We start from the raw sequence: 26,385 nt of genomic DNA on the forward strand, positions 1-26,385 counted from the left end.
AGAGAGAACTCACTGTGTGGCTGAAGACCTCTGTCCAGCCAGATAGATCCATGCTCTTTCAGGGATCCTGCTTTCACATAAACCTCATAAAAAATGCATATACTTTACTTAACCGGGCAGTCTTTTCAGAAGTTATGTTATTTACAATATTTACACATGAATTTAATTTGCACAGTTTGCATCATCATGATTTTCCTGATGTTGATTCTGTAGGTCTCTAGACCATAAATAGTGTGTGCTTATGATTTTTTAGTTCTGGATAATGGTCCTAGAGGTATACAGTACAAACAAACTGTATAGACATACATAAACAACAAAATTCAAAATGGTCTAAGAAGAATATATATATATATACATATATATATATATATATATATATATATCTATATATATATATATATATAAAACATATATATATATATATATATATATATATATATATAAATAAAACAATTTATATAGGGTAAATTAATGCTATTAAGGAACCAACTATTTATTTAGCAATACACTACATAACAATACACAACTGTAAAGGTTACAAATATTCAGAGCTGAATCCTATTAAAGACACCAAATCCCCATTAAACATTAAAGAGTGCTTTAAGAAAGTCTGGTTTATTTAGATGTCCGACCTCTGACATGGTTAAATACTTCCACAGAAAAATAAACTGCTGGCATGTATTTCAGATAGACAAGTTTCTTACCCTGTGCGCCTTTACTGGCTCCCGTTCTGTTGAAATGTTCGCGGGATGTGTGTCATCGTGGCATGAAGCTGGAGATGAACAGCACCGCGCTGACGCTGCTCTCTCTGAGCGCCTGGCAACCTGACGGAAGCGCCTCAGTCACAGCCAGCGGGGCTGCAGCGCGACACCTAGCGGCCAAAACACGCAATGCGCTTCTTACTTATTATTGCTGCTGTTCCGAGTGTAGTGAGCACAGGAGGCCGGATATAAACAAGCAGGTAAAAGTCACCCACTGTCTCTCAGGTAGCATGTTGTTAATATGATAACAACAACTTATTGAAGTATAATATCACTGTACTGTTAAAAATCTGGAGGATGAGAGTAGCTATCCAACATCTATGGAATTACAAACAGCTACTGCAGGCTGCATCCCCCATAGAGAAAGAAACAACTAAATACGCCAGTGGAGCTTAAAGGGTCAGTTTCCAGGCATATTTGAAAGAAAAAAAAATGTTTAAAAGCATAGTGGCTGTCCACTTAAACTGACAGTCTGGGCAAGGAGAGTATTATTTGGAGAAGCAGCCAAGAGAGCCATGGGAAACACAGGACGAGTATTAGCCGTGCACTTCACAAATCTGGCCTTTATGGAAGAGTGCCAAGAAGAAAGCCATCGTTGAAAGAAAGCCATAAGAATCCCATTTGCAGTTTGTGACCTGCCATGTGAGGGACACAGCAAACATGTGGAAGAAGATGCTCTGGTCATGTGAGAGCAAAATTGAACTTTTTGGCCTGAATGCAACACTGCACATCACCCTGAACCCACTATCCCCAGTGTAAAACATGGTGAAAGCAGTATTATATTATGGGAATGCTGTTCTTTAGCAGGGAAGAGTCACCTTCCAGCAAGAAAACGACCCTAAACGTACAGTACAGCCAGAGCAACAATGGAATGGTTTAGATCAAATAATTCATGTAAAGTATTAGAATGGTCCAGACCTAAATCCAGTTAAGAATCTTTGGGAAGACTTGACAATTCCTGTTTACAGACGCTCTCCATCCAATTTGACAGAGCTGTTTTGCAAAGACGAATGGGCAGAAATTTCACTCTCTAGATGTGCAAAGGTGGTAGAGACAAAACCCAAAAGACTTGCAGCTGGAATTGCAGCAAAAGGTAATTTTACAACGTTTTGACTCAGAGGGGCCGAATAGAAATGCATGCCACACTTTTCAGAAATGTATGTGTAAAAAATGTAATAAATAATTTTGCTTCCACTTCACAATTATGTGCCATTTTGTGTTGGTCTATCACATAAAATCCCAATAAAATATGTTAACGTTGTGGTTGTAACATGGCAAAACGTTGAAAAGTTCAATTCATATGAATACAGTTTTACAGTACATACATTGTTTTTCAAGGCACTGTAGCATGTGTGCCAACTGGGTAGTTCTTGTGTCTCTAAACTTAATCTTACAGTGCCACATTTAAAATTAGTTCCTGTATGTAAATGGATAGTAGGGAATAGGCTTATTTTTTCTTATTTCTTTTTTTTCTTCTTTTTTTCAGTGTGTCTGGCCCCCAGAAATTGTACACGGTATACTGAGGACGACCAGTATACCGTAAGATGCACCCCTCGTATACAGTAAGTAGACTTCACTCATCTGCAACTTCAAGCCATATGCTAGCACTTAATCAAGCTTTAAAGAGACACTAAACATGCTGAGTGATCCTTATTGATCTGGTTTTTGTTGTGGATGGAAGTGTCTGCTCATGGTAACCCCATGTCTCCAGCGGTAATCATAACTGTAAGATGATTAAATATGTCTTATGTTACTTTCACAAGTAACTTTAATGGACATTCATTATGGTGATTATGATAATCAATTTTATCCCAAAAGCTTGATCCTCCAAATGTAATTATGTTAACTAGTGAATCGAAAGAAATTTACAGTAACCAATGATTTGAATTGAACCAAAACAAAACTTTTCTTTAAGCTTTTTTTGTTCTCTAAGGGAAAAAAAAGAAAAAAAAAGAAAAATGTATGCTATGACAGAGAACACAGAGAAATGAGAAGAGAAATGTGGAGAATGAGAGTTGCTATTCAACTTTCAATCCCAATATTGTTTCTGGGTTTCAGCAATTAACGATAGCTGCTGCATTCATAAAAAGTGCATCCTCCATGGTGACTAAAACAACTAAACTAGTTGTTTAAACTACTACAGTAGAGCTTAAAAGTTCAGGTTCCAGCTAGCTGTGATACATATTGTAGACAAAAACTTAGCCTTTAGGTCTGAGCAAATCAAAACTGACAATTATCTCACATTTTGTTAGAGAAAAAAATCTAGTTAATAGTCAACATCAAGCATGATTTCTGACTCAATGATTTATTGAGCGACATTGTCATTATTGTGCTACAGATGGTAAATGTTTGATTTGAAAATCAGGTTAGCTATATGTTTAAAAATACAAATAAATATTTATGTATTATGTGTTTAGAATGGCATACAATGGATCTGTTGTAATAACAGTAACAAATCATTACATCTCAGTTTTTTCAAGAAAAAAAAAATCCACAAAGCAAAAAGATTGTCCTATATTTGCTAGACTACTGAGATTGTAGATTAATACAACTTAATGCATAAAACAATATTAAACATGCAAGAGAATGTTCTTGTTGTCATGTTACCTTGAAATGCATCGCTGTGTTAAAATGCCCTTGTATCCATTTTTTGTGTGTATGTATTTGAACTTTGCTAACCAAAAAAAACAGACAACTTCAATAAGCAATCTCCAAGTGTGCATGCTGCATTAGCTGCAAAACCAAGTAATGTCATGAACTGACTATAGAACACATAGAACAGAACTTTGAGAACAGGAGAAAGCTAAAGGTGAGATCTGTACTGTAGATCAAAAGTCAGAATGAACTGAGCATAAACTGGCATCCAAATCTGCAAATTAAGAGCTTTATGTAAAGAAAAAAAAAAGAAAGAAAAAAACCCTTTAAGGAGTTTACTGTTCTCCACATGAAGTTACAGCCATGCAGGCTGGGATTAGCTAGGAAATCAGTTTTTATACAAAAGCAATACTTTATACTATATATAAATAGATAAAAACACAAAATGAAATGGCCACTATAAATGCTGCGTGACCTTTAACACATAGTATTTTATAAAGAATATCACTGGCACTTATTAAATAATTTTGTAAATGTCATGGCAGAGTACATGAAACATTGGTGCTAAATACATAAAGAATTGACTTTGCCTGTGTAACTGGTCTTTCAAGCTTGTGTGATTTCATATAGACTAAAATGTACAGGGTTGATGTGCAGCTAAAACTAATGCAGTCATTAAGTTAATTGATTTTACTGTATTTAAGTTGAAAAAAAAATCAGGTACCATAACTGACCTGCTACCAGTTTTAAATATGTTTACATTTGAATCACACTTATTAGTAATCTATTTTACACATCATAGTAAGAGTACACTGTACAAAGGACAGGATACAGCATCAAGACATAGTACAGATTAGGGAAATGTTCTGCTTAAAAGACGAATCACAAAGTACAAACAGTCAAATCACACAGTACATCAATCGAAAAATACCTCAGTATGATATGAATATAAAATAAAATACTTCATAACATATGCTTCTGTGGATCTGGATGGTTTCAACTGTAAGTTTGTTAAATAATCAATGTGAAGCAGTACATGATTGCATTTGTTGCATAAAATGTTTAATCCAATATGTTAAATAGTTGTAAATAATAATGAAATAGAGAGTTGTACACTATTTGGTAGGAATATATCTGAAGCAGGTCAAGTTTTTGCAAAACTAATACTGTTTGAGTGTTTTAGTATTTCTAAGCTGTAGTTCTTTTTGCATGCAAAGATAATCAATATGCCTCATGTTCCATAGCTTTTGGTGATTTACAAAGAAGTCTAATTTTCTAATGATGTTGATTGAAGTCTTTGTATTTTAGACTGAGGACAATTGTCTTGAAATCCTAAAATTACAGGTTACAAGCTTGAAAAAAAAATATATGTTTAAAAAAAGTCATTCCGGCAGTTTAGAATTATTTTGCTATTGTGGTGCAAACAGCATACTGTATACAGATGTTACCAGAACATTATGCAAGACGAAAATTAATCATTTTACAAGCAAATGTAGTTGATAACAGGCAGAAAATGTGGATGTAGGCTGACAACAGCGGTAAATACAGTATGACATCAGGAATGCTTCTGTGCATTAGGCTATCCACATAAACAGGAGTGTTAATAAAACACCTCTTTAACTTTGACACATGAAACCAGTTAACATTACTGGTAAATTTTAAAATATTTTAGTAAGGTTTTTCGTGGCATCATGTACCGGGGCAATACTGTTACTGTGTGTACGGCATGTATTACATTTGCCTTTAATTAGAATAACATTAATCCCAGACATTAAATGGGAATTTATAAAGCAATTTTTGGCCTGTATAAAGTAAATATTTGAAAATTGAATCACACAACGAAGCACTCAGTCCAACTTCATGTGACCATTTTGATAAAAGAAAAATGAATGAAAAAAAAAGGTGTTTTATAGACAGGTCAAATATTATTCAAAATGCAGTCAATAAAGTTTAGCTGCCTAGCATACAAACATGCTGTACTTAAAAAGGTTTGGGCTCAAGCAACTATGATTTAATCTGTCATCTTCATTTACAGAACATCAATTTCCAAGCCTTTGTAATGGCAAGAAAATGACAATTACAGGATAATATAAATGTTAATAGGAAGTTATAAAGGTATTTTAAACAGCTGCAAGTATTTTTTATATTGTGGTATCTGGATATCTGGCTGCTGTCCTATGAAACAGTTTATATAAATAAATACATTTTTAAACATGTCATATGAATTGAGCTGTCTCTCTGTGAGTGAAGGTACATACAGCATGGTTCTGTACACTTCCTGTCACTCTCAGGCTGAGAAAAGGCAGTGAAAGAAGAAAATCAGGAATCATTAAAGTTTTTTTTTTTTTTTTTTGCTTGTTAGTCTGGAAACACATGACCACCGAGATGACATGTTCAGTGAGCTGCGCTGAATCCTCAAATCACAGTTACTGGTGTCAAATAATAATAAAAAAGTAACAGTAACAAAATGCTCATTTTCACATAGTGAACATGATAAAAAGAAAGAAATATCTATAAAATTTGGAGCAATGATACACCTTTGTTTTGTTATGGCAGTTTCTCTGGTGAAGCCCTCCGCAGAAAAAATGTCAAGATGAAAATTGCTCATGTAGTCCTAGCGAAGAGAAGGGTGTTCACCTATGCCACCCTGTGGAGCCTCCCAGGAACACAACGTGCGCTTTAACTCTCATGAACATCCATGGAAAAGCCACGGCAGGTCTAAACTCAAAGATCTCCTCTTCAAGTTTCTTTATATAGCTTAGTATGAAACCTCACCAAGAAGCGGTGGGTCTCAGTTTGTTGTTACTTCTTAGCCAGCTGGAAAGGATTCTGACCCTTTCAATAAAACAAACACAATGCTGATGTTCCAGATGTTTACAGATATGATTGTTGTCTAAACATACCACACTTAAATGGATAAAATCACACTTTTATATCACCAGTTGCAAGTTAGAACAATTACAATCACAAGAAGTTATAGGACACAAGGTGTCATTGTTCTACATGCTGGTAAAATTAATATGCACTTTTCATCAAAGCAAGACAGCAAAAATTATTTCAGTAACTCTGGGCAAGACTTTTATTTTTTAAGCAATTAAGAATGGCTTAAAGAGATAATAGTTTAACTATGTTTTATTTGCATTTAATGTCCATCTAACGTTTCTTTTTTACATTATCCTTGATATATCTCTAACTCCTATACAGTATGTAAGAGCATGGCAGCACCATCTGAGGTATTACATCCTGATGACAGGTTTACTAAAGCTGGGCGTGATTAAAGCTTCAGTCAATCTCAAAAAAATGCTTTTCATAGTAAGCAGCAGCAATTAAACACAAGAATCAAGTTAATCACTCCTTCAACACACACAAACCAACACTTTAAAACAAATGAACAAACATTAGCTTGGGCTCCTCCTGATATGACTGAATTCCGTGGAAAGTGTAAAGGGTGTATATTGTTTTGGGTTTGCCTTCATCCGGATTTCAGCTTGTCAGATGAGGTACAATAAGGCGTAAAAGTATAATAGCAAATGCCGCAGCTTGCTTGTCATTGAGCAGCAATATACTGTACATATGGTATAAATTTATTTTAAAAAGTCTTCATAAAGATTAGTCAGGTAAATAATATGGCACTACTCAAAAAAAAAAACACATGGCTAAAAAAAAGAAGTAGTAGCTGCTTAAAATAATGTCTGAACTGTAATTGCTAGGTATGGCCTGTTAAGGCAAAAAATAAAAATAAGGCACCCTGCACAGAGAGAGAGGATCTTCTAAAGCTGCCCAAGAATTACTGAATTTGTCAACTTTGGACTTTTTAAAAGTTTTTTTTTTCTTTTATCAAGGAACACCCTCTTAAAATTGAGATTAAAACATGTACTGACCATATATGTTAATAATTCATGCATTAAAGTATAGTAATGAACTAATTAAATCTCAGTGCCACATCATAGTTCGGTTATATGTCCCAAGCTCATTTTTTAAAAAACATTACAGTTTACAATGGTGGTCAGTGCTATACAAATTTTGGTGTCCATTTTAATCTCAGAAATGAGGGGTTTTCTCACGTAAGGCCATTTAAAAAAATCCAGCTCCACTGACTAGTGCAGCATGGTCTGTTACAGTTAATCAAACATCATTATACAATAAGTTAATAGTCACAAGTCAGTTAACATAATGCACAAATATCATGCATATGCTGCCTCAGTATACGTCCTCCTTATCAAAATATTTTTGCATAATGCATAGGCACAGTATAAAATCCGTTACATAAAAATATTGCCAGTATTAAAAAATAAACAATAATAAAAATAAATCTGTACAAACATCCTGCCACTATTTTTAGGTTTTTCAATATTTTTCCCCAACATATAACAAAGCAAACAGTACAAAAATAAATATTCTATGTACAATCAAACACAAAAATCCGGAATTAATGTCACTGCAAAACAAGAAACACAAAAAGCACCTGTTATTTCATGCATGGGGCACACAGAGGTTTTTATGTATAACATATCATTAGTGTTAGGTCATTTTACATTAATAAAAAAAGTAACAGAAATATATATATAGTATATAAAGTCTTAAGCAAGTTTGTTTTAGCCCTGGTTCTCAAAGGTTTTTTAGCCAGGGCCCCCTTAAATTTATTTCAAGACTCCATTTTCTGAACATTATTCTGTAAACTTTTTAAATATTAGGCTCATTATTTCACAAGAGTTAAGTAATATTCAAGTCATATGGTATTTTGCAGGCCAATATCGTTTGACTGGACTCAAACATACTATTTAAGGACTGACTTGACATTACTTAGAGACCTTTTAGGGAAAAAAAAGACTGATACACTTACAGGTGTCCCTGGACTTCAATTTGAGAACCATTGCATTACAGCAATGTCTGTGTTAGTAACGGGTAAAAAAAGATGCACAATGCTACACTAATTGCAAAATAATAGATCAGATCTAAAGCTGCTTACTTTATTCCAACATCCTGGTACTGGTAGACCATCATCACCCTGAGGAAGGTAAAAAAAAAAAAAAACATTAAAAATCTAAGAATATAAACCTAAAGAAATGTTTGCTAGTTTATTACGTACAACTACAATGCAGCTACACCTTTATGTCATTTTATTACAGTAGCCTCACTTTACCAACAGGACACACATTTCACTGATGAGGGTAACTTTTCCCTCATTTTCTTCCACATTTGGTATTAACTAAAGCAGCTGATTCTAATTCGCACAACTCTTCTGGGAGATTAGTGACATTAACTGTTTTTTTGCACATGCAGAATTTTAATAAATTGTATATTTAAGCAATATTACACAAGAGAGTTTACCATACTCCTGGACATAAGGGCGCAGTCTTTGAGTGTGATATCACTCTTTATCCACCTATTCCACAAACATCATTTATCATTTAACAGTACTGAAAATATTGTAAGTTTCTCTTTATATTTTAACCTGCACCGCTTCAGAATAAACTTGTGGAAGGCCTCTCGTCCAACCAGATTGCTTGGTCGGAACTAACTGTTATATAAGTTGTCTTAATGCTTTTGACCATCATTGTATGTGCTCACGGATAACTGGGATCGGATAGTGTCGCACTAACTGATGGAAGAGACATTATGCCATCCCTCCTGCAATTCTCCGCTATATTAAGAATAAGAATATCTACTTATGGATGATCTGTTTTCACTGACTCATGGGGTATAAGAAGAAAACTGGCATAGCACAAATGGGCTATGGTAACGGAGTAATTGAACACCTACAAAAACGCACCTGTATGGTTAATAAATCTGATCAGGTATTGGGACAATGAGTGTAGCTACAAGGTAGATGTGCCTACTGGATGCACATGTAACAGTAAAAGCAACCACTTTCCATTGAACTGTCATTTTGCAGGATATTTTAATGTAAACAATCTTCACATGAACAGTTGTTTATACCACAGCACTGTTAAATTCTCAACTTGATTAAATAATACACTTTGGAATGAGCTGTTACTGAAAAATAATCTCCCCAGGCTGCCATTGATTTTATTACAATAAAAAAGCATAGCAAAGCTTTATTGCTTACTTAAAATTATATATTAACCTTTAACCTTTTTAGTAATTTTTCAACAGTGCATGCTTGTAATAAGACAATCTTTGTCATATATATTTTGTTAAATAGTTTCTTAGGGGTGCCAGACTAAATTTTTTTCCCGTGTAGGTGTTAGTGCAGGAAGAATTGTTACTCATTAGTAAAAGAGAACTCTTTCGATATTAGTCCAAAATACAGTATATTCGCCATGCATTCATACATAAATTTAGAAAGTAATTTAGAAAAGGGATTTTTATGAAAGTATTTATTACTAGTAAAAACTCTTTATCAACCGTTACATGATATCTACATTAGTAACATATTAGGATACATATCAGGTTTAATGAAAGGTAGTTAGCTTTATATATTATGTAATGAAAGTCTCTTTAGTGTTTAGTCATGCAGTGTCCTGATTTCCTACCATTACACTCAACTGGAACAAAGGTCTTGATTTGAGACCTAAGGTCCTGATGCCCTAAGGGACAGGGCTGTTTTTTTTTTTAGAAATGTAGACAATATTAGGTTTGTAGTTGTATAACTGATCTGTGTAAGTGTATAATATGTGCTGTGCAAGACAATGGGTCTCCAGAAGTGGGGCTGAAAATCACTTCACTTTTACTATGGCATTTTACTGTGCTTGTGTGTGTGTTAGATGTTGTTAAATCTAAAGTTATGTATCAAGTGAAGCATAAAAGGAAGCTACAGAGATATTTGTCAAACAAGTAAGCATGCAAGAGCAAAGAAAAACAGTCATAGGATAAGAGCAAGAGAGAGGGAGCGAGAGAGAGCACCATACCACAGGGCAAGGGGCATCCAACCCATCCAGGCCTGGCAAGCCTGGTTCACCTTTCTCCCCTTTAAAGCCTCGGAAACCCTGTTCATGAAATTAACCACATCAACATCCTGGTACACCACGATAACTTTAGAGGCCACTGAATAACCTCTAGGTCAGGCCAGTCTGAGTAATGCAAACTATCCTGAAACTCTCAGGAAAAGACCCTAGAGAATTCTTGACTTGAGATAATGTTTTTCACTCAGCGAATTCAGCAGTGCGTCTCCTTCCTGTCAACCCTGAAAATGGAAAAAACCCAGAGAAGGTTCTGGTCCCTGCTCAAGGACATCCTTTATGATTCTACATTCCGTTTTAGTGCATAGTGTTGAAGTTAATAACTTGCCTTCCTAAAATAAAGTATGATTTTGGCAATATTGAAATTCAAATTTAGAACCAGAACCCCTTTGAGTATTTGTTAATAAGTTAATATCACACCAATGCCTAAGATCATGCCAATGGCTCCTGGGACTCTGTTGAGCCCAACTGCCTTTGGCACGTTAAGCCTTGATGTGGCACACTAAACGAAGAACATACCAAAGGACAAGGGGCATCTAATCCTGGGGCTCCTTGGTCTCCCTTATCCCCTTTGGCCCCCCTGTTGCCTCTCTTGCCCCTCTCCCCCTGCAAACAATGTATTTAAAAAGACAGATTTTAGTCCTCCCTTTAAACTGAAACAGAAATTATTTTGAAAAATCATCATCACTAGTGTATATCATTTTATTCTCAATAAAAATTAAGAAAGGGATTTTAGTATGAGTGGAAGAGTTAGGAAAGAGGGATATCAGCCAAAGCTGTTGGTGTGCAAAACCTTTTTTGTAGCCTAAAAATACAGTCAGCCACCACAGAGTACAGAATTGACATGTACTGTACAGTATTACAATTGCAGCAGAGCTACATCTCAGGTTTGACTCTTTATTCCAACTGAAGCACCTAAGTTTTTTTTATAATATATATTGGAACTTGGCCAATCAGTTTGTCAGGATGTTTTCTAGCCCATATTAAATTGTCCTCAATGGCTGTAAGAAATCCTGTAAACCCATGACCTTATAACCAAGTAATTAACAAGCTTTTACATTATTCTTACAGTCAACATTTCAATTACTAACGGTCATACTCAACCATCAAACTCAATTACCATTATTTGATAAACAATTAATAGTTTTGTCCACTAGATGGAGAGCAGCTCTACAAAACATATTGTATTTCTATGCACACATTACTGGGTTCATAATCTGAACAAGTTGTTACATTAGTGATACAAATATGATTGTATATAATTTGTATAAATTGCTATGTCCATTATTTTTATACTTCAGTACGTATAGTGTGGGATGAGAGGAGGTCTCATCATAATCTGTTGGTTGGGAAAATGTCTTTCTAGTTTATACTACAGGCCATTTCTAGAAATATTGAAATACATCTGGACATATGTATATTTCTCTTTTATATTTATATACAAGAGATATAATATATAAATATATTGTATATATATATTCTAAGGCACAGATCGCAATCAGCTTTTACTGATCTGCTGTGATTTTTCCTTCTAGGAAAACAATGGGGCCCAAACCATGACAGCAATGTGTCTCCGTGGCATAACAAAGCCACAGTTTTCCCTTTAATTTGTTGCCTAAACATGGCAATTCTCATTCGATTAATAGAAAAAATAAACTAGGTAATAACAACTTAAATAAACAACTTAAATAAATTTTAGTTTCATTCAGTTATCTTCTGTGAAACAAATATTGAATAAGGAATTTTAACCTTAATGGCTGCACACCAAGTCTAAGGCTTTTGAGAGTTTCTAGGAATTTGGGACTTAATGGCTTAGAAACTGCATCTGAACAGAGTGCACAGTTCTCATGCTAAAAACAGCTATATACAGTACAGTATGTAAATAAAAAATAAGAGTTTGTTCATATTGCCTAATGCTCATTTTACTATGAAGGTGTCTTATTAGGCTATTTGCTAAAAAAAAAACTGATTTATGTTGCAATATTATGTTGCAGATTTATTGTTGCAATAATTTATTTTTTAAATACGCCAAGCACTTGATTAAGGGCAAAAATACTGCATATATGCATGCATTGTTTAGATTTTTTGCTAACTATGTACGTAGCTTTTTCTTTTTTCTTTTTGTTTTATGTACAGCATGGCTTTTTAGCATTTTAGAAAATTCTCTTGTTTGTGGCTTAAGTCCATTGCGATGCCTCTTAAATTCTTAGCTGTAGGCATACATGAGATTAAGATTTTTGAGAACTGTGCACGCTATCAGAGGCAGAGGAAATTACAGGCTAGCTGTCAGGAAGGTAAGTGGAGGAAGGCAGGAGGAGTAAGGAGGAGTAGTAACCCAGACTAGAACATTAGAGGATCAGAAGGAGGCCAGGAAGGGAGAGAGGGACAGAGAGGACAAGAGCCACGGTTCACAGGCCAAAGTGCAGGGGAGGAAAAGGGGAGAGGAAGACCTGCAGAAAAAGAGAGGAAGACAAAGGAGGAAAACAGTAAAACAATACTGACTCCTGTAGATCCTCCTCAGCTACTTCAACTAAACTGACATTAATCAAGTAATCTTTTGTAAGTCAAATACATTTTGGGACTCCTAATTTAACTCACCTAATTTGGAGTCACTAACATTCTCATCTGTAAAATCTACCTACGTTACCTACCTACCTACATACAATTTCTGACTATTTGTAAAGGAGAACCTGGGAGAAAACATCGACAATCTTTTAAATTGGGAGGTATTCAAGCAATGACAAATTAGTGTTAATGGGAAGGAGATGCACATGTATTGTGGCAAGAATGAAATATGAAAATATGTATGAGATAAAAACACATATCTTCTAGATATGATAAAAAAACTTTTATTTTGCAGGACCTTTTTACATGTGAGCTATTATTTCATGCTATACAGGCAGCATTCCTAATATAAAGTGAGAATATTTATGTGGAAATGATTATACAGTACTCTTAGTCCTAGACACCCTTTTTTAATATAAAGAAGCACTAGGGGCAAATAAAGTTCACGAATGAATGGTGCCTAGATGCTTGAAAAAGCTTATTGAAAGCTATAAAACTGCAGACTTCTAAAAGCAGAACTGCAGAACTGCAGAACTTTCAAAGCAGAGGATTGTCATGGCAAATTCCTAGATTTTGCTTAAATAATTATGGTTTACTTATTTTAACAATACTTGTACATGAATTAATGTATAATTTCAAAATGCCTTTTGCACAGTCTTGTATATTATTGCTATTTAAGTAATATTTATACTGTAGGTCTATGTGTATATTTGGATTTTGTATCTTGAGAGCTTAATCTTTTATGTTAAGCAACATCAACATCAAATAAATAATAGGCTTTGTAGCAACTTTCAACAGCATCTTTACAGTATTATTAATTTAGGTGACAGTGTGCCGATTTATCTACTTTTGTTTACCCAGTAGCAATTCATTGAACAGAAGTGACAGCATCTGTATGAATGCAGTTGAGCGATGCAACAAGGCAGATCCTGATTTGCAAAACTACTTTGGTCCAAAAATGTGCTAACTTTACCATATAAAATGACCTAGTTTAAGCTCAGACACAAAGCCAACACGTTGCCTCATTCATACAACTTGTTTTGCAGACCTAGATTATTTAACCCTTCTAATTCTACCAAAGCTACTTAATTCTTCTAAAAGAAAAAAGAAAATTTCTTCCCAACAAATAGGAACAGACAAGTCCTTAAAGGAAATGAGGAGCTGATTTGATTATGTTTGACGTTGATACTGTATTTATACCCTTTTAAACCAGCCGCCTCTTTTAAACTGTCCTGTTCTTTATCAGGTTACCATCTGTACAGATGGACATTGTTATATTTCTGAAAAATTAGCGCTATGTAGCACTACAAACATGTAGCGCCTCTTTTGAGGGAGAGGAAGAGATCTGCACAATGAAGGTCACTAGCTGTTGATGTCACTAGCTGTTAATGTGTTCCCTCTTCAGAAAGCCAGCTGTTTACAACTAAAGTCAATCCCATAATGCAATGTGAGATGACATAGATTTTTCCTGTTAAAGCCAATTGCATGTCTTTTATTTTGCATTTTCCACTGTTCTATTTTATAATCTACTTTAATTTGATATATTTGCATAATCATCATGTAGTATAGCTGTACATGTAAAAAGAACCTGCAAAATAAAATAACCCAACTAACAGAAGAAAGGGCCATTTAAAAAACATCAATATTCATAACTGTCTTGTAGTAAAGTAAAATACACAGCATGACTTATAAAGATTACAATACTACAACACATATTGATTTTGTACACAACGTTGTCTTGCTAATCTAAATAAAATCTATATGCTAATATTAAGCCCAACTGTGCTCTCAATACATCCTACAGTGGATAAAAAAAAAAAAAAAAAACAGAAAAACATCCCTATTAATATATTTTTAATCTGTTTATATATTTATCAATATCTAATTCAGATGCAACAGCATCAAAACTTACCCGGTTTCCTTTTAGTCCTGGTGGTCCTACTAAGCCCTAATAAAGTGTGGGAAAAACGGGAAATTAATGCAAAATGAAATGCTTATATTTATTTATGTCTAAAATCCATTTCACAGGAAAATGGATATTACTTGTAATATATGCCTATTATTCCAGCAAAATTTACAGCCAATCTTGGTGGCTTAATGCCATAATTTCAAAATCACAGTCTTACTTGTACCTGTGTACAAATGTACAGTACTTACAGGGATGCCTTGAGGCCCTCTTGGTCCTGCTACTCCCATTTCTCCTTTCTCACCCTACACAAGGAATATGAGATAAATAACACATGAACAATTTGACAGAATATGATTGTAAATAATATCATGATTTCTTATGAACTTAATGTAATACAGATGCAGCCTGTCACCAAAGATGAAAACATATCTCACCCGCTCTCCTTTTGGTCCTGCTGGTCCAGGTATACCAGGCGGCCCTATAAGACCCTTTGGAGGAAAAGGCAAATATTTAGACAATTCAGTCTTTAACAAAAGTAAGAGCTCTGAGTGCCATAGTCATGAAGGAAGAGAAAGTACCAGTAGAGCAACAAGCATTTCAGAGTTGACAATGCACTTTTATCCACTACTATTTTTTCTTCTCGGTGCTGACTATATCTATTTTTTAGGTAAATGAGATTAATTCATATTGCTTCCACATAGTGTAAGAATTATGGTGAGATTCTATCTTGAAAAGCTTTCATGTCATCTTTAAACTTAAAATTACCAGCTGGGAACTAGATTATTATTATATAATAAATAAAAATTTTCTGAGCTTTACTGTACATGCTTCTATTAAAACAGCTTATTTCCCAGTTCAACAAGAGAAACAGCTCAGAAAAGAATCTCCAAGCCATCATTTGATAATTTCCGTAACTCCAGTATGACATGAGAGCACAATAATGCTAATTTAAATAGTTCTTCTCAAAGAAACACTATGGAATGGCTTTTTGTAGATTACCAAATGGTTGAATTATGAATAAACTGTCAGGCCATGTCATGCCTCACTATCCACTGGAGTGCTATTAGACTAAGCATTCTAAAGATTATTGAGCTATAAAAATTATATTATAAATCCATCTTCAACTCTGATTTTATAACTTGGACAGGAATGAAAAGAAAGGAGTTAGACTTTTTGCTTTCCTGCAGTATATTCAGTCATGTGCAGGATATGCCATACTGTAATCATACAACATGCAACAACATCCAAGCATGCTCTCCTGATATATAAGGTTAAAGTTACTTTTGTTTTAGAAAATAAAGTCGTCGATCAGCCATCTTTAAATATTGGATATGGTAGGCTGGAACGGCAGGCTGGAAAGGCAAGAGACTATTTATGGTATGCTATGACATGATATGGGCCGTTGAAGTTGTACTCAACTCAATGCTAACAAGCAGTAAACTGTGTGGCATGTTCTGTGTTCTGGAAGGAGCAAGAGGTTACAGACAAATAAGTTCAGGGATAATGTAATATCAAAAGCCATCCCTGTGCCAATCCAGCCTCTAAACAAAGACATTAGCCAACAGACAGTAGGGAAAATATGAAAGACAAAAACAAGCAAAGAAGAAGAGGCAAGCAGACAAACACAGATGTGTGGCAGGCAGGCTGTGGAAGCAAAAAGATAGTGGGAGAAGAAGGGAGATGAGAGGAGACAGGGTGAGGGGAATGGGTCTTGTGCCACTCACCACTGGACCAGGCTTGCCATCTAAACCATGAGCTCCCTGGACAGTGTGTAAACAGTTAGAGAGTGGAGGGGAGAGACAAAGATGGTGGGGATGGGATGGGGGGTGGGGGGTGGGGAGGGGAGTGTGGGGTGAGTAAAGCAGTGATTCGTGTGGCATTAAAATAGCTTTGATGGAGGAGTGACAGTGTGGCTGATGATGTGAGAAGTAGACAGTAACTCCTTTTAACTTTCCACGTCAGTGTAAGTTATTTTCTTTTAGGTAGATGTAACCTGACCAAGTGCTTTGATGCACTTGACTACATTTTTAGATGATGGCTGCAAGATTGGGGTGTATCATTACTCAGTCTGGTGGAAAAGTGTTTGAGATTCAGGAACAAACTGATCCATGCATTGTCCCTATCATAAGAAAACCTTAGTTCACAAGAGGAGAAACAGATCTGTGCTAATGTTAATGTAAAGTTTCTTTTTTCCTCCTGCATATAAACCAATGGAGTATGAAGAGAACATATTTCATAATCAGGGGATCTGGTTTCTGTATAATTTAGGCAATAAACATTCACACAACGTAATAGGAAGCTGAAATTATGTTGAGTGTATTATAGTGCCTAAAAGGTTTTCTTATGACACAGACAATATTCTAAAAATAGTTTGCATCTATATGACCTGATTTCTTCAAAATGTTCGAAATTCCCTGAAGCTTTACAGTAAGATGAAACTTTGGTTAAGTGCAAAAGGAGTTATTGTGCTACTGATTGGGTGACTAGAACAAGTTTCTGACTGACACCATAAAGACACCAAAAGTTAGGAAAAATTCATTTGACGTTCATAATGGACACCACTGACTGCATGCCATTTAACAAATCAAAGAAATAATAATAATAATAATAATAATAAAGTGAAAAAAGAAACCCTGAGTAAATTACACAAAATATTGTGAAATGTTCTTGCACTCCATCATACTAGTTGATGCAAGGAAATAATGGGCCACGTTCCTGGAAATTCTCTTATAAGAATAGTAGTAAGATAAATCAGTACATCTATATTACTATAACTCAAAATACATAAAGCATAATACAAAAGTGCTATATTAGTTATAAGTTAATGACTGCACTTAAATTATTTTGCAATAACTCAAAAATATATACCTATTTAGTCAAGAAAAAAAATACTAGTAGTGAGAATAGGACTGAATTTGCTCTGTCAAATTTTATATCTAAAATTTAGGATAATTATATTTGACAGTCTGGCCTCTCTGCTAACTATCTATCTGTTCCATGCACTTTCTGTACACAAGGACATTCACTGCTTCATGCAACTTGACACCATGGCACTCAATAAGCCATCAGCCAGAGAAGCCCAGTCTTAACGCTACAGAAAGCAGCAATATTACATTAGTCATTTCATAGCGTATTTTTAAACCCATATCTAACACACAACATGTTCTTTGTTCCTAAAGAGAGTTAACTGAAAGAAAAATGTTAGCATTATTTTGATACTCACATTCAAATACTACCTTTTAAAGATATTTAGTCTGAGGGGAATATAAACACTTAATATTCAAAAGTAGTGTAGGAAGGTACTTACTGGTAGTCCAAGATGACCCCTGTCGCCTTTATCTCCTTTCTGTCCAGGTGATCCTTTCTCTCCTCTTATACCAAAACCTGGCTCCCCCTGACAAAGACCACCACAAAATAAATTAACTTCCTATGGACTATGAGTTGTATTATAAAAAAAACTGTGACACTGGTCAATTACTGCAGTGAAGCAACATCCTCACCTTTGGCCCTGACAATCCCGGAGGTCCCTGTAAATGAAAAATAATGCATATTTGAGCTGTGTTTTTAATTACAAATAAATAATACATGATAAAAAATAGTAAAATGTAAATGCACATTGCAGTGCTAAGGTAAAATGTTTTGCAGCTTGAATAAAGGTAATTAAAAGACTAACAGATTTTAATAAAAAGTGGGTCAAATGTTTGTCATATTTATACTGTACAGTGTTATGTCTGTCATTCATTTTCCTCACACTTAGATTAAAGGGATGGTTTGGACTAAACATTGAGGTGGATACAAATACAGTACAGTAGAATAGGTCTTGGTTGTTATAAACGTTCTTATTTTGCACACCGACCATGAAGTTTGTCACCCAGAACACGAATACAACGTATTCCAAAGCTCAGCACAGACTCATATTAAGCTTCTGCTGTCTCACTGAGCTAAATAGAGTTAGTTCCTGCAAAATTTCCTTGCTGTTGTGCCAAAAAGTGAACGGCTGCCAAATCTGATTGGACTCTGTGAGAGTATGATCTGATTGGACTCCGATAGAGTTCTTGCTTTCCGGGTGACACAATTCACGGTTGCTGTGTCCCAAGCAGAATTATTTATAATGACCAAGACCTATGGTAATGTACTTATCAACTTTGGTTTAAGACAGCCTTGAAAAATTCACTTTAAATGGGTTTAACTGTTCTGAATATGTGCAAAATGTCTCTACACTGATTAACTTGTAGTTGGTCATGGCACTGTGTTGGATAACCTGGCAATTCAATAAAACAATACTTTGTTAAATCATCTGGCAAAGTCATTACAAAAAGAATATATCATCCTTACCATCGGCCCCACGGGTCCTGCAGGTCCTGGAGGTCCTGGTGGGCCATAGAACTAAGTAAAATAGAGAATAAAGAATATTATTATATTAATAATAATCTGTCTATTTCGTCCAATTAAGAACCATTAAAAGAGAGATCTAGGAAGTAGATATATAGGAAGTAAATGCAGCTAAATTGTCCTGTCTGTTTGTCACAGGTCATTTTTAACGTTTTTTTGATCCCTCAAATTAAACATAAACATTTACCTGGTCTCCTTTTTCTCCATTCTCTCCTGCTTCACCTTTCTGACCCTAAAGAACAGTGTAAAACATTTTTACCACTCTATCATTCATATCTAATTACATAATCGAAGAGCAACAAAACCACCGCATTCTGATTCTACTGCATCTGACGCCTATGGATTAATAGCATCAATCCAACAGGGGCACCATTGCGTACCATTGAGCCTGGTAATCCAATGGGGCCAGGAGCCCCTTGAGCCCCTTTTTCACCAGTAGGGCCATCTAAACCCTACAGATTGGAAAGAAATGAGGAAATAATGGTTAAGTACTGCCAAGAAGGAATGTTTGGTCCAATCAATTGACATTCTTCAGTCATATTTCGGATGCGAATTTGAAATATGAACGTTCACATTCATGACACCTGGACGCAATGCTGCCCACACACTTAAACTAAATCTCTTATAGTAATGACATGTACGATTCTACTATTCAGCTTAATCATGATCCACAGTTTAACTGCCACATTGGTCTGGCAGATGTTAAAGAACTAAGATCATATTCACAGATTAGATGAAAATGTACTTTCGGATAGTGCCAGCTAAAAAGTTTGAAATCAGTTTCCTTAAACACTCACAGGTGAACCAGACGGACCCATGTCTCCTTTATCCCCTTTAGGGCCTGGTAAGCCCATAATTCCTCCCTCTCCTCGTGGCCCTTCAGGTCCAGATGGGCCAGCGGGTCCAGGCTCTCCTGGTTTTCCCCGAGGACCCTGAGACATGTGATTGTTCGATATCAGTAATTCACTTAAATAAATCGCCTTAACAACCAAACCAATCATCATGGCATACTTAAAATTTTTAATTGCAAAAGAGATGGCATTTCACCTTTTCGCCATCAAGACCAGGAGGCCCAGGCAGTCCAACTTCACCCTAAGAACAAAAGCATAGTTAATAAAATGTTAATAAATTAAAGTTTAAAAAGATTATTACTAATTATTAACTGAATTGTCATTAAAATGCATAAAAACTGTAATATTGAGACAGATAAAAATGCAAAAAAAAAATAAATAATAATAATAATATATATCGAAAAATCCAGTACCTTGGATCCAGGTAACCCGGGAGGCCCTGGTAGACCAGGTGGGCCCTGTAGTTGAACACATGAACAATTACTTGACTATGCATTATTATTTAAGTTAACTAACTCATAGAATTTTTTCTAAAAAATATATATCTGGGAAAAGAAGGATTACAAATCTAAAAAGTTCAGGAGGAAAATAAGAGACCACTGTTTTTTCTTAAATGAGCATCCCTACATGTATGGCAGTCACTCCATTATAGTGTCTGTTGCAACTATTCCAACACAAGCACATCTTTTCTTAGTTTATGTGTTGTTGTTGTTTAAGTTGTTGTTGTAAGTTTATAAAATAAAACAAAACTGTTTTTGTACCAAACACAACCATAAATAGTAAAACCTGAAGAAATTATAATTTTGCATCAGTGTTCTTTTATTTTATCCAGAACTATATACATAGGCATTTTCTTTTACATAGTAAATACTTACCATTAAATGCACATTTCGAATATCCTGGGGAAAAAACAGTTTATTTAAACAAATCATGTGTATAAAATTGCTCTTTCACAAATGAATAGTTTTTATTGACACAATAACATAACATTAAAGATAACATACATTCTCGTTGTTGTTGATCAACATTTTTCCTGGTTCCCCTGTTGCACCTGGAGGACCCTGATTTGAAAAAAAAAAATACAAATATCTAAGTCTGTTCATATAAAATGTAATGTATTTGAATTTCTAAATTCAAATGATTTGAGTTAAAACTTACTCTTGGTCCAGGTTGGCCTTCAGTTCCTGTTTCACCCTACAGACAGACAGACAAAATTCTTACCCTAAAACCAAAGTATAACACTAAAGTGCCTTGTTATTGTACAGTAGTTGAGACACTACTAACCTTAATGCCTTGATCACCTTTTTCACCCTGTAATATAATACATCAAAATGTTAACAGTTGATAACCATGATTGATCTCAGACAAGTTGGCCATGCTTAAAATGCTGCACCTTGGATCCAGGCATTCCCGGCACTCCAGGTTCTCCTTTAATGCCAACACCCGAAGAGCTTGGTTCCCCCTTTTCACCCTGCAATAAAGGAGAGATAAATGACAAAAACTGGTTATTCCAGTTCCAGTTCCAGTTCCAGCCAGACCAATTATTTACAGCATGACATAGTCACTGACACCAAAGGCTTGGCACATCATCATACAGTACTGTTCACTAAGTATTACTGTATTACATTCATTCATTTGCAAATGTTATCACTGTAAATTTCAGGCTTTACATAATTAGTAATAAAACACAATGACCAAACATGCCCATGTTATTTATTTCATTTTAAATATGATTGTGAAAGTCAGATTAGATACAGAGCCTGTAACTTTGTGAACAAGCTGGGGGCTAAATCTCGATGGGATGATGGGCAGCCTATTGCAATAATACTTTTAAACACTGTTAAATATCTTCCAAGAGAACATATAGATTAAATTACAGAATTAGATACTAAAATTGTAATGAAATCACAGCACAAGGTCAGGTCAGCATATCACACACACTGCACTTTTATGCGCAGACATACAAGAACAAAACAAAATCATAAAAGTAAGAAACACCATTATGAAAAAATGTCTCTCAGTCAGTAACACAAATTTCTATTTGTTTTAAACAATGAACCAAGGACCAGATTAGCATGGGGTGCACAAAACATGACACTAATTGTGAATGAGGTTCATGCACTTTTCCCATTATAGGCTTACCTTATAGCCTCGTTTCCCGGGTATACCGGAAATACCTGTCTGACCCTTTATGCAGTGATAGAAAACACACCGTTTGTCTTTCATATCACTAAGACATTGAGACTTGTGGTCTAATGTCACTGTCTGTATTTCTCAGACCTTTACCTTTAATCCAGGAGCCCCTGGAAAACCAAGATTTCCCTGAAGCGAATAAGCAGCACAGTCAAAGACAAAAAAAAAAGGAGATAGTAATAGTAAGGAAATAGAAAAAGATCCTAACATCTAAAACTCAACAAACTCATGCCAGAATTCATGAGTATTATTAAAATATTTGTTTACATTTAAAAGCCTATACATTGAATCAGCATAAATTAGCATTAACTAATTTAAAACATCACAGACATCACTAGTCCTATCACAATTCCTGGAGAACATGCTCTAGTGCTAATATTTGGAACATCTGGTGTGTGGTCCAGTCATCCAAAGCTAATCACTGGCAGAGCCACAATGAGCTGTTATTCATGGTAAAGGACACGTGATATGCATTTACTTAACATTTGACTCAAACTAATGAGCAAAAATCAAGGGATTGAAATCCAGACACAGTTAAGACAGCAAAGACTTGTAGTTAGTCACTGCCACTCTTCTACAGTACATGCTCTATCATTCCTCAAAACCACTAAGCCACAAATAAAGTAAATGAAATTATTCTATAGTCCTTTAAATGTACTGGAACAGCAAGGCCAATTCTTTTGGTTTGCTACATACTGAAGCCATTTAGTTCTGAGACCAAAAGATAAATACGTATGAGATGATAGCTTTCACTTCCTGATAATCATATCTAGATGTGAATCCACTGTCGGCAACCCATTGACATTACCAAACTGTTTCATTCTTTTTTGTGATGATTTTTCAGGCATTTTTGTAATGCACCTCTTTTTACTTGTTGTTTGCTTTGAGGAATTTCTCCTTTCAGTCTCCTTTTCAACACATGAAATGCAACTCAATTTTTCCCCCTGAAGAACTCCTTCATTGTGTTGGCAATTTCTATTGGGTAATTTTCTTGCTGTTTGATAAAGTTCTTTCCAAATAGACCATATGCATTTCTCTAGAATTTGGCAGACAGAATGTTTCTGTAGACTTCTACGTTCAGTCTACGGCTACCATTATGAGTTACATTGTCAACAAAGATTAGAGAGCCTGGTCCAGAAACATTCATGCAAGCCCAAATCATCACATACGGTAACCTCGGCTATACAGTACTTGTTTGCTGGCATATTGTAAATCATGATCAGCGTTCTGTATGCTTTGACCTTTTCGTTAGTTTGGTAGAGGTTAAACTTGGTTCCAAAACTTTATTTACAAATTAGGCATTTAAATTTTTCTTGCTGAGGAATGCTTTGCATTTTGTGGCATGATGGCATATTGTGGCATGGCTTCTATATATCGGCACTCAAAGTCATCTTTTAATGGTGGATTGTGATCCCTTTACCCGGTCCTTTGATGTTGGCTGGTGGTAATGCTGGCTGTTGTTTGAGTTTGCTTTATAGCTCTTACAATATTTTTTGCCATAAATTGATGATATTGACTGTCATAGAATTTTACATGACATTTGGCAGGCACCTTTATCCAGAGCGACTCCACTCAGACAACTATACATCTGAGAATCTAAGGGCTCTGCTCATGGGCCCAACAGTGGCAACTTGGTGTTGCTGGGGTTTGAACTTGTGACCTTCTGATCCATAACCTACCCACTGAGCTACCCCTGCGTGGTATCTCATTGTTTGTATACCAGTATTTCCTTTGATTTCTGTTGGACCTATTTGTTGTATTGGTTATGCCCAATCCATCTTTTGCAGTTCCAATACTTTTTAAAAAGACACACATATAATACATTCATGAGTAGATACAGCATCTGTCTTAATTTATTAATCAAACAACTAATTGAATAAACTGTCCCCTTCTGATGTTATTGGCATTAATTTCGTGCTTTTAGATTATTCGTAGCTGTGTGATCACTCAGATCTTGTTGAATATTTCCACTAAGGAAATCTTTCTCATAAAGCATGCTGGGTGAGTACTGCAGGATTTATGGTTTGGCTCAACTTTAACATCGAAATGTGCATGAATAGCCAAGGCAAGTAAAGAAAAGTAGCAACCAAAAAGCAGAACAAGCTTTTGTACTCTATGACCACGGCATATTTGCTGCACACTACCTTCACTCCTTGTTTTCCAGGCATCCCAGGCATCCCTCTCTCACCCTAGAAAAGTGGCATCAATTTTCCTTCTTTTAAAAGGCTCATAATACATCCAAAATTCCAGCTGACTTGAACAGGCATTGTAGACGTGCAACCAAAATGTCAGTGCAGTTACTAAGTTGTGTATCCTCAATAAAATGTTCTAGGAATTCAAAAGCTTCCACAGAATACATATGTGTCAAATGTAGAAAGGCAGACCCCAGGCACCATGTGCAGAGTTAAAAGGACAGTGGATCCTCTCTATGACCACACACACTCCCCTCCTTTGGATTTTATGAGCCCCTAACAGGTGCAGTAGTCTATCTTGGAAGGGCCATGCATTGTCAAGCGATATGCGGCATGAGAGTGCACTAATTATCTCAAGAACTCAAGAGGGGCTTTGGACTGGAGACACGAGTGCAACATGCTCAGCTGCCTGTCATGACCACCAGCCAGTCCTAACCCAGCCAGAGTAATCTGGTGGCATACACTTTACACACAGTGTGCAGTGGATATGGTGTATATATATATATATATATATAAGTCTCTAAAGTTCTAGTAAGGGCTGCACATGTGAGTACTATGGCTTAATGCGTCTGGAAAACAGAAAGATGCTATAATGCTTGCAGCCTTCAGTATTTCCAGTGAGGGAGGAAGTCTTGGGTCTCTTTCATCCTTTTCTTTTATTCTCAACTCACACCGATCTTGACATCTTCTCCATCCTTTATCATTATTTCTTCATCCCTTGTGGATGGTTGATCGGTTCAGTATGCAGTGTGTGGACAGAAGCAGTCCACACACGATTTATCACGCTGTCTACAGCAAAAGGATGTGGGCGAGGTCTTTGGAACACTGTGGAATTGTGGGAGTGTGAAGAGATCAACAATCTACTCTTACAAAAGACTACACTTACAGTAAAGCCATACATCAGAGATGTAGATTTATTTTATTAGAAGAATTGAGCCACTACAGAAATAGCAAATTATTAATGCTCCAAATAACTGCAAAAGGAGCTCCTCGTGTTATAGTTACTAGTGTACTAGAAGGTTCATAAAAAGGTGGCTGAAAGTTTAGGAGCCACTGAGAATAGGTTGAGCAAAAAACATAATACAAGGGATGAGAAAATGTATAGTGCCTAAGGTTAGAAAGTATGTTGTAAATGATAACTACAAATTAAGCATATGTGGTTTTACTCGCATTAGTTTCAACTGGTTTCTAACTGGTGCACATTTTTCTCAGGAAAAGGACAATGAGAAGAAAAACTTCTTTTTTCCTTTTAGCGGCAATTAGAAATGTCTATCTTAAAATCCTTTCCATTTTTGAGTGATATTACTGAGGTCTCAAACTTTACTTACTCAAGGCCACCTGCTGGCAGAATCCCATAAAGAGTTTTCCTGCAAGTGTGGGGGAGTGTATAATGAAGTGAGTCTGCTCTCTTTCATCTCATTAAATAGAGATCAAAAAGATTCAGACTGTCCCATTCTCAGCTGTTGAAGTGGATGACTGTAATTCAGAGGTTGTGGTCATCACCTCGCTATCTCCTGCAGATAGTCTAGCCTGCAGAACAACTGGAGTGGTGACACAGTGTAATTTATGATGTAGTAACTGGATTACATTTCTTTCACTAGAGTCTGACACATGACGGTAACCAGCGCACGTTACAGTCATGGCAACATGTCTAGCGAGCTAAATAGGGCAGTGTATTTTTGTGGCGAGAATATGAGTGAAGACAGACAGGACTATGTGGACTAAACATCAGACCCCTGGGGATCAGATACGTCTTCAGGAGCTTCTTTTTTCGTGAAAAGGCTTTTGTTCTGTTTCTTTTGGCAAGGCATCGCTTTGACACAACTGAGTTAATGTGATGGCCTCAAGCAAGTAACATGCAAAGTTGATCATTTATAGATGCAGTGGGTCAAGATAATCACTGTTGAATATGCCATTTTGACACTATTTTAGCATCTTTGATTAAGGTTTGCTTTTAAATTCATAGTAACAATGATGATAAGAATGATTCTCCACATTATGGAT

General features: G+C 35.7%; 1 protein-coding gene across 1 annotated transcript in view; it reads right to left on the reverse strand.

Annotated features, from left to right (window-relative positions):
• Window positions 1-6,112: 6,112 nt before the first annotated feature.
• The window catches only part of col13a1 (collagen, type XIII, alpha 1), an 81,028-nt gene continuing 60,755 nt past the window's right edge, over window positions 6,113-26,385 (reverse strand). The window contains exons 22-44 of the mRNA XM_053502569.1: window positions 24,334-24,378; window positions 22,283-22,318; window positions 22,139-22,183; window positions 21,390-21,467; window positions 21,281-21,307; window positions 21,155-21,190; window positions 21,001-21,057; window positions 20,872-20,895; window positions 20,410-20,454; window positions 20,193-20,237; window positions 19,943-20,077; window positions 19,526-19,597; window positions 19,333-19,377; window positions 19,089-19,139; window positions 18,254-18,280; window positions 18,061-18,147; window positions 16,478-16,513; window positions 15,188-15,241; window positions 15,002-15,055; window positions 14,757-14,792; window positions 10,799-10,885; window positions 8,326-8,364; window positions 6,113-6,191 (exon numbers count right to left, since the gene is read on the reverse strand). Coding sequence (XP_053358544.1) covers window positions 6,159-6,191; window positions 8,326-8,364; window positions 10,799-10,885; window positions 14,757-14,792; window positions 15,002-15,055; window positions 15,188-15,241; window positions 16,478-16,513; window positions 18,061-18,147; window positions 18,254-18,280; window positions 19,089-19,139; window positions 19,333-19,377; window positions 19,526-19,597; window positions 19,943-20,077; window positions 20,193-20,237; window positions 20,410-20,454; window positions 20,872-20,895; window positions 21,001-21,057; window positions 21,155-21,190; window positions 21,281-21,307; window positions 21,390-21,467; window positions 22,139-22,183; window positions 22,283-22,318; window positions 24,334-24,378 — 1,194 coding nt within the window. The 3' untranslated portion in view covers window positions 6,113-6,158. The remainder of the gene's footprint in view (window positions 6,192-8,325; window positions 8,365-10,798; window positions 10,886-14,756; window positions 14,793-15,001; window positions 15,056-15,187; window positions 15,242-16,477; window positions 16,514-18,060; window positions 18,148-18,253; window positions 18,281-19,088; window positions 19,140-19,332; window positions 19,378-19,525; window positions 19,598-19,942; window positions 20,078-20,192; window positions 20,238-20,409; window positions 20,455-20,871; window positions 20,896-21,000; window positions 21,058-21,154; window positions 21,191-21,280; window positions 21,308-21,389; window positions 21,468-22,138; window positions 22,184-22,282; window positions 22,319-24,333; window positions 24,379-26,385) is intronic.

This window comes from Clarias gariepinus, chromosome 8, assembly GCF_024256425.1.
Source record: "Clarias gariepinus isolate MV-2021 ecotype Netherlands chromosome 8, CGAR_prim_01v2, whole genome shotgun sequence".
In the NCBI taxonomy this organism is placed as follows: domain Eukaryota; kingdom Metazoa; phylum Chordata; class Actinopteri; order Siluriformes; family Clariidae; genus Clarias; species Clarias gariepinus.